Source organism: Phyllobates terribilis, unplaced genomic scaffold, assembly GCF_046119375.1.
Source record: "Phyllobates terribilis strain yellow unplaced genomic scaffold, ASM4611937v1 Scaffold_49__1_contigs__length_9717188, whole genome shotgun sequence".
Classification (NCBI taxonomy): domain Eukaryota; kingdom Metazoa; phylum Chordata; class Amphibia; order Anura; family Dendrobatidae; genus Phyllobates; species Phyllobates terribilis.
Window position 1 is genome coordinate 8,621,256 of NW_027362809.1, and position 7,072 is coordinate 8,628,327.

At 44.5% G+C, this 7,072-nt stretch overlaps 1 protein-coding gene across 1 annotated transcript; it reads right to left on the reverse strand.

Moving 5' to 3' along the window:
- Positions 1 to 1,693: 1,693 nt before the first annotated feature.
- Positions 1,694 to 3,069, reverse strand: LOC141191686 (uncharacterized). Its single transcript, XM_073661629.1, has 2 exons — positions 2,436 to 3,069; positions 1,694 to 2,266 (listed from the first exon to the last, which is right to left on the reverse strand). Exons 1-2 carry the CDS (start codon positions 2,502 to 2,504, stop codon positions 1,694 to 1,696), a joined length of 642 nt encoding a protein of 213 aa, XP_073517730.1. The 5' UTR covers positions 2,505 to 3,069.
- Between the last annotated feature and the right edge of the window lie 4,003 nt (positions 3,070 to 7,072).

Here is a 7,072-nt window from a genome sequence, read left to right on the forward strand (position 1 = left end):
ATGATGATTTCATTGATCAAGTATGTTTGAAAACATATACAAAATAATAATTCATAGGTATCTATCTAGCAGACCTGGGCTTATGTGTGACCACCTTTACTCTGCAGAGTATTGCTGTGCGGAGACCGGCTCTCTGCGCAGCAATACACTGCACTACAGCGCTGATGTCCGCGGCTGCTGGAGAGAGCCGCGATCGTTACAGGGTCTGTGCCTGCGGGCTAATTGAGGTTATCAGCTGATGTGCAGGGGCAGGAAAGCCGACTCCGAATACTGTCTGCTGAGACGTGTATCTAACCCTCTCCTGCGTGATACTGTCTGCTGAGCCGTGTATCTAATCCTATGCTGCGTGATACTGTCTGCTGAGCCGTGTACCTAATCCTATCCTGCGTGATACTGTCTGCTGAGCCGTGTATCTAACCCTCTCCTGCGTGATACTGTCTGCTGAGCCATGTATCTAATCCTCTCCTGCGTGATACTGTCTGCTGAGCCGTGTATCTAATCCTATCCTGCGTGATACTGTCTGCTGAGCCGTGTATCTAACCCTCTCCTGCGTGATACTGTCTGCTGAGCCGTGTATCTAATCCTATCCTGCGTGATACTGTCTGCTGAGCCGTGTATCTAACCCTCTCCTGCGTGATACTGTCTGCTGAGCCGTGTATCTAATCCTATCCTGCGTGATACTGTCTGCTGAGCCGTGTATCTAATCCTATCCTGTGTGATACTGCCTGTCGAGCAGTGCGGGGGCAGGAATGCCGACTCCAAAGTCGGCTTTCACAGCCGCCTGCTAATTGATGTTATCAGCTGATGTTATGCGGGGGCAGGAAAGCCGTCTGAAGCCGGCTTTCACACCCTCCTGCTAATTGAGGTTATCAGCTGATGTTACGCGGGGGCAGGAAAGCCGTCTGAAGTCGGCTTTCACACCCTCCTGCTAACTGAGGTTAGCAGCTGATGTTATGCGGGGGCAGGAAAGCGGACTCCGAAGTCAGCTTTCGCATCCTCCTGCTAATTCAAGAAGAAGAGAGAAGAGGAAAGAATAGGAACATAGTATGAAAAGTTGAAGAAAGACCTAACATGTTGATCCAGAGGAAGGCAAAAAAAAAATATGCTCCGTTTCGGGGAAAAAAATTCCTTCCTGACTCCACATACGGCAATCAGACTAGTACCCTGGATCAACGCCCTATCAAGAATCTAGTATATATAACCTGTAATCAGAGTCAGACTCATGTTGCACGGTATGGCAGATCATTGCCATACAGTGCACCAAGACTATGACCCCAAAGATAAAACAAGGGAAGTAGGAAGAGGAGGGGAAGAAGACCAGCTGTGAAGAAGACCAGAGGACACAGGGAGAAGACAGGTGATGAAGCCTGGAGCGGGAAGAGGAGAAGGGGAGGAGGTGATCACCAGCGGAGAGCAGGCATGGGAATGGAGGGGAAGGAACGGAGGGTGGGGAGGGATCGGAGGGCAGGGGTAAGGGGTCCCATCCTCGGGAACAGGTAAAGCAAAAAAGAAGACAACAAAAAACATTTTTATTTCAATCAGGGGGAGATCGGAGGGCAGGGGTAAAGTTAAAAGAGAGGACAATAAAACATTTTTTTAAAAAAACAAACAAAAATGTGAACAATTTTAACAAATTAAATAAGTGTTAAATTAATATTTACAAAATGATAACAAAAATAGAAATTAAACATCACTACAGTTCTTCATATCGATTGTCTGTATTTGTGTATCCATGCCTGGGGGAAACAAAAGAATCAGAAAACATGGGATACTGTGGGGGGGGGGGGGCAAGGCCTTGTGGATGCCGGATCCTCTGCACTGGTGTGCTGCGAAGTGGGTCCGGCGTATGGGTCCAAGAATGTTGTTGAAAAGGGCCAGGGTCGATCCGAGTATGTACAGTAGAAGTCTCATTCAGTTCACCGGCTGCCGCTTTACTTAAAGTCTCAAACATGACCCTTTCTGCATGCGCCCTCTGTCGGTCATCCAGCCTCTGTAGTCTCTCGCCAGCAAATGTTGCAAAGGTGTCCCGCTTGGCCTGGGTCTGTAGCAGTAGAATCTTGTACGCCAGAGATATTAGATCTGGCGATGGCGGCAAGCTGTCCTTTCTTTTCCTTGATTTTCTTTGTTGCCGAGGCACAAGGTCTTCACTTGAAGAGGCCATAGGGTCTTCATTCGCCGATGCCAAAGGTTCCTCATTTGTTGCCAGCACACTCGCCTCCTCCATACCACGTTCCGTAGCCGGGATGTCGTCATCTTGCCGATGGTGCTGTGGGAACACAAAATTAATGTTAAGATTTTGGTTACAACATCCAGCAGGTATGTCATGACCAGCATGGGTACACGTGCACTAAAAACAAACGAGAGGGGCGGCTAAACTATGGCATGTACATTGAAAGTATAAATGCTATTTACAGGGAAGCAAAGAAGGTACTTACATCTTCAACAGGGGAGTCAGTCCGGATATCGGGGTCTTCTTCCGGGGTCGGCCGCATCGTACACGCCATTCGCCGAGGTAGCTCCTGGTCACGGGTGAAGGCAAGCAAGTCATAATACCATAATATTGGCACATAAACCTCATCTGTGCCAGTACCCGACTTCTTTGACTTCTCCACCCTGTTCAGTTCTTTCTTGTATACGGTGCGCAGACCCTGGATTTTTCTCTTCACCAGCTACTCATCCACCTTTTCGTTGGGGCCATGCCTTTTAAAGAGGGCAATCAATTGCTGGTACGCCTCCCTCTTTTTTTCTCTATTGCAGTAGTCTGCAGATTTTATTTGCCAAAGGCACGGCAGGGAGCGGTAGAGGTCAATCATTTCCCTGACGAACTCTTCACTTTCAAAAGCCATCTGAAAAAAGGATAGCATACAGTGAGCACACATAAAACATTTTAAAACACAGTAAAAAATACCGCACACTGTTTGTTGACCCCCTTAAAATGGCCTCCGATGCATAAGCAAATGTAAACTTGTTGGGTGTGACAGAAACCCACTAAAATAACTTACCGTGTAAACAAAGCAATATAAGTGCCTGAAGAACCAAAAAATCGATGTAGAGTCACAGCTGAAGAAAATCCACAAACCAGAATGCCTGTCAGGAACAAAGCCCAGATGAATGGAATCACCGCTGGAGAACGCTACTAGGATCCAAAAATCAGGACGCTGACAGGGCCTCAACAAAGCCCAGATGAACGAATATTGGCCGGAGAACACTGCTACGATCCGAAAGCAGAGCGCAGATAGGAATAAAGGAACGATCCGAAACAAAAGTGCACATAGGAACAAAGGATCGGAATTGCTGCAATGTCGCCTTTTTTAAAAACCTGCCGCCCAATCACAACGCAGTAGCGTCCACCAATCGGAGATGAGGGGGCGCGGAAAAGTAATGTTATGCACGCCTTTGTGACACAGTACAGTCCCTATCAAGGTGTGGATCGTTGAAATAGCTGCTGTGTGAAAGCGCCCCAACGACCAACGAGATCGTTAGTTAGATCGCTGGGGCGGCCGAAATCATTGGGAAGTTCTGCATGTTTGACGGCTCCCCAACGATCACGATTTGACTTTCCAGCGATCTCAAAATCGTGACGTAATAACGATCTCGCTAGCGATCTCGTTATGTGTGACAGGGCCTTTAGTTTAGGAAGGTCACTCCACAAAGCACCTGGACACAGATTTGACAAGCAGGTCTCCTATAAGGTGCACTAATTAGTAGCTTCTAAATCTTCCTGGTTGCAGAGTTTGCCCTGAAGTTCATCATTGTCAGAACAGACATTCACACAGGTATATAAGTGCCAGCCTCCTGCAGTATTTACTGGAAAAATACTAATGTGGTCACAAAATGACAGTGTCCATGAAGCAGAGGTGAACTATGTTCAGTTGGCAGGGGTACCAGAAGTGACAAGGTGACGGGCTGAGACGCTCCTATTGATAATTGCTCATGGCAGCTGCAATTTGAGATGGCCTTTTAATTTTGTGGATGATGGGCTCAGAAATTAGGTGATGTTCACATCAAGCTAGTGGTCTTCACTTAGCTTGTATGGCAAAAAAAACTCATTATCAACCACACTAAATATATCCATAGGGCCAGTGATATAAATTGAAGTTCAGGGGCCCCAAGCAATCATGGGCCAGTAATAGTATTGGTATTCTCATATGGGCTTAAAGGACCGTTTGGGCCTGTTAGACTCCATGGCCTGCGTGAGACTGCAACCCCTGAACCAATTGGAGTTACGCCCCTGCCTAGGGCTCCACTCAACAAGCAGAGACAAAAAGGATATACTTTTGTCCTGATTTTTCTGATTTACTGTATTTTAATTATTTTTTTGTGTTTTGTAATAGCTTAGTATAGTACTCCATTTCATATAAAGGCCCCAATTCATTAAGACTGGTGTTTTGTATGCCAGCCTTAATGAGGGGAGTGAAGGAATAAGATGTGCCGAATTCCTTAAGAGGCACAAACCACTTATTGAATTTGGCACATTTACTGAGGCACCGCTGTTCACCTTGCCAGAAACATTTTTGGTGTAAGAAACGCTGCCAGTTTACATGAATTTTTTTAATGTGTTTTCTACAATCATCTTTAAAAAACAAACATACCTGGTTTCACGTATTTACCGCGACAGAGAGGAGCCAGAAGATCGCAGCATCTGCGTTCACGTACTCTTGGATTGAATAGAAGCACTTCTCCATCTTATTAAATGGTCCTGGCTTCTTTCAGCAGTGCAGGAGTTAAACTGCTCAACCTTGAGTCTCTGTAGCTTCTTTCTTGTAAGTTCTCAGCTGTGCAGTATCAGCCACTTCCCTCTCCTATATAGTCTCAGCTATGGCAATCTGGAATGCCGGTGTTACGTCTTGTACTGCCTGGTGAGGAGTGGAGGATTCGTTGTTCTGTAGAGGCGTATAAGGAGAGTTGTACTGTGACTGCTTCTTGGTATTTTGGCTGTATGCATAGTCCCTTTGTCTTCTATTTTTGTTTTCCCTCTTAATCCCTTCAGTGTTTCCCTCTGTTGTCTGTGAGTGCATATTTTGCATGTTTGGTATTTTCCTTGTTTATCTGGTTTGCGTATTTACATACACTATTCCTCCCCACTTCCCTGGGTGGGGACAGATAAGGGTTGATTCAGGGTACAGAAAGGTACGTGGCCCCAGCATTTTCACCGTCAGAAGTAACCTCGGGAGCAGGGATAGCTAGGGCGCCCCTAACGTTAGGGGCAGGGTAGGAGACCCTGGTCCCGAGTTATCAGGCAACAGTATTGTGACACCAGGAATCCTAATTAGAACTTGTTCACACAGCATTTCTGCTGCTTTTTCCATGCTTTTCATGCGTTTGAAAAAAAATGCAGCATTTAGAATAGTAGCAAAATAAATGTGATTTCTAAAATTTAATTTGCAGTTTTTTCTTCTTTGCGTTTTTGAGCTACTATGCGTTCATCTTACAACTGCAGTGTTTAAATTCTTGCGGCGTTTTTGCTGCATTTTTTATCTATTCAAATGAATGCATCAAAAAAAGCACATAATGTATGCAGCGTTTTTCCTGCCAACATAGTTTTTTGTGCAGGAAACAATGCTGCAAAAAAGCACTGTGTAAACATCGCCTAAAGGCACATACATGATTGAATAGCTCGGCATTCACATTTATTTTTAGACTATTCAGTATTTGGTCAGTATATTACATCAGTATTCGTAAGCCGAAATCTGGTTTTGGTTTACAAATACTGATGTAAAATACTGATCAAAAAAAAATCATACTAGCACAATTGTGGTACAGTTAATGAGAAACTAACTTACTTCAAATGCAAATGAGGGGATTTTGGTGCACCCTTGGTGTCGCTAAGTGCTCAGTGCACAATTACTCCAACACCAGAGAGGAGGAGAGGGCAGAGAAGAAATTTTACATATGCGGCTCCAGACTTCATTTAATCACTCTCTCTCCTCGCCTTCGGACAAATCAGTAATCATGAGGAAGTAAGAAGCCAGCTGCAGTTCTGACTTCTTCTTGATTATGGATTCGTTGAAAGGAGGGAAGAGAGAAGCCAGCGGGCTCGTGTGACATAGTGTCATATGGGCCCCGGGAGAGTGAGTGCTAACATTGCTGGAATGGCGCCGGACGTGAGTATAAGGGCTCATACTCATATGCGAGAAAAACGGACAAGTGCAATCCGATAAAAAAATCTGATTGCACTCTGACCAATGTTATTCTGTGAGGCACATCTCATCTGCAATTTTTTTCTCAGCTGAAATTGGACTGAGAAAAAAATCATGCTGCGTATTGCCACGTATCGTGGATGAGACTTGCCAATGCAAGTCAATGGGTGCGAGAAAAAATTACCATTCTGAAGCAAGAACACTGTAAATGGTCCTGTAAATGATTGAATAATAGTTGCAGAGAAAAAAAATGTATTGCATATGGATGCTAGGTGTGAAAAATCCCATTGTCCTCTCATGAAAATCGCATGACACTTGTATGGCACTCGTCCGATTTTTCGGTCCAGATATCGGAACTTTATTTTTCACACATATGGGTATGAGCCCCAAGTGTTGTTATTTTAACGGGGGAAAACATGCTGATTGAGAAAGGGTGGTCAGAGTTGTGGACAACCCCTTTGAAAGAAGTGGTGCTAACGTTTTTTTGTGATGTAGGAGTGGGGGACGACGACAATATGGCATGTGGGGTCTGTGTGCCGGGGCTGAATTTTAGCCCCAGTCCAGCCCTGGCCTATACCCTATAGTAAATAAATAATTAGTAATAGCACACTATTTATTTACATAGTTACATAGGAAGAAAAAAGACCTAGGTCTATCAAGTCCAACCTTTCTCCACCAAATATACATTTTTGTCACAAAATAGGGTATATGCTCAATTTTTTTTCTCTTGTGTTTTCTCTCTGAAATGGCCATGGTGTGAACGTGTTCTTACCCTTTCCACATACAGTACAGACCAAAAGTTTGGACACACCTTCTCATTTAAAGATTTTTCTGTATTTTCATGACTATGAAAATTGTACATTCACACTGATGGCATCAAGACTATGAATTAACACATGTGGAATTATAGACTTAACAAAAAAGTGTGAAAC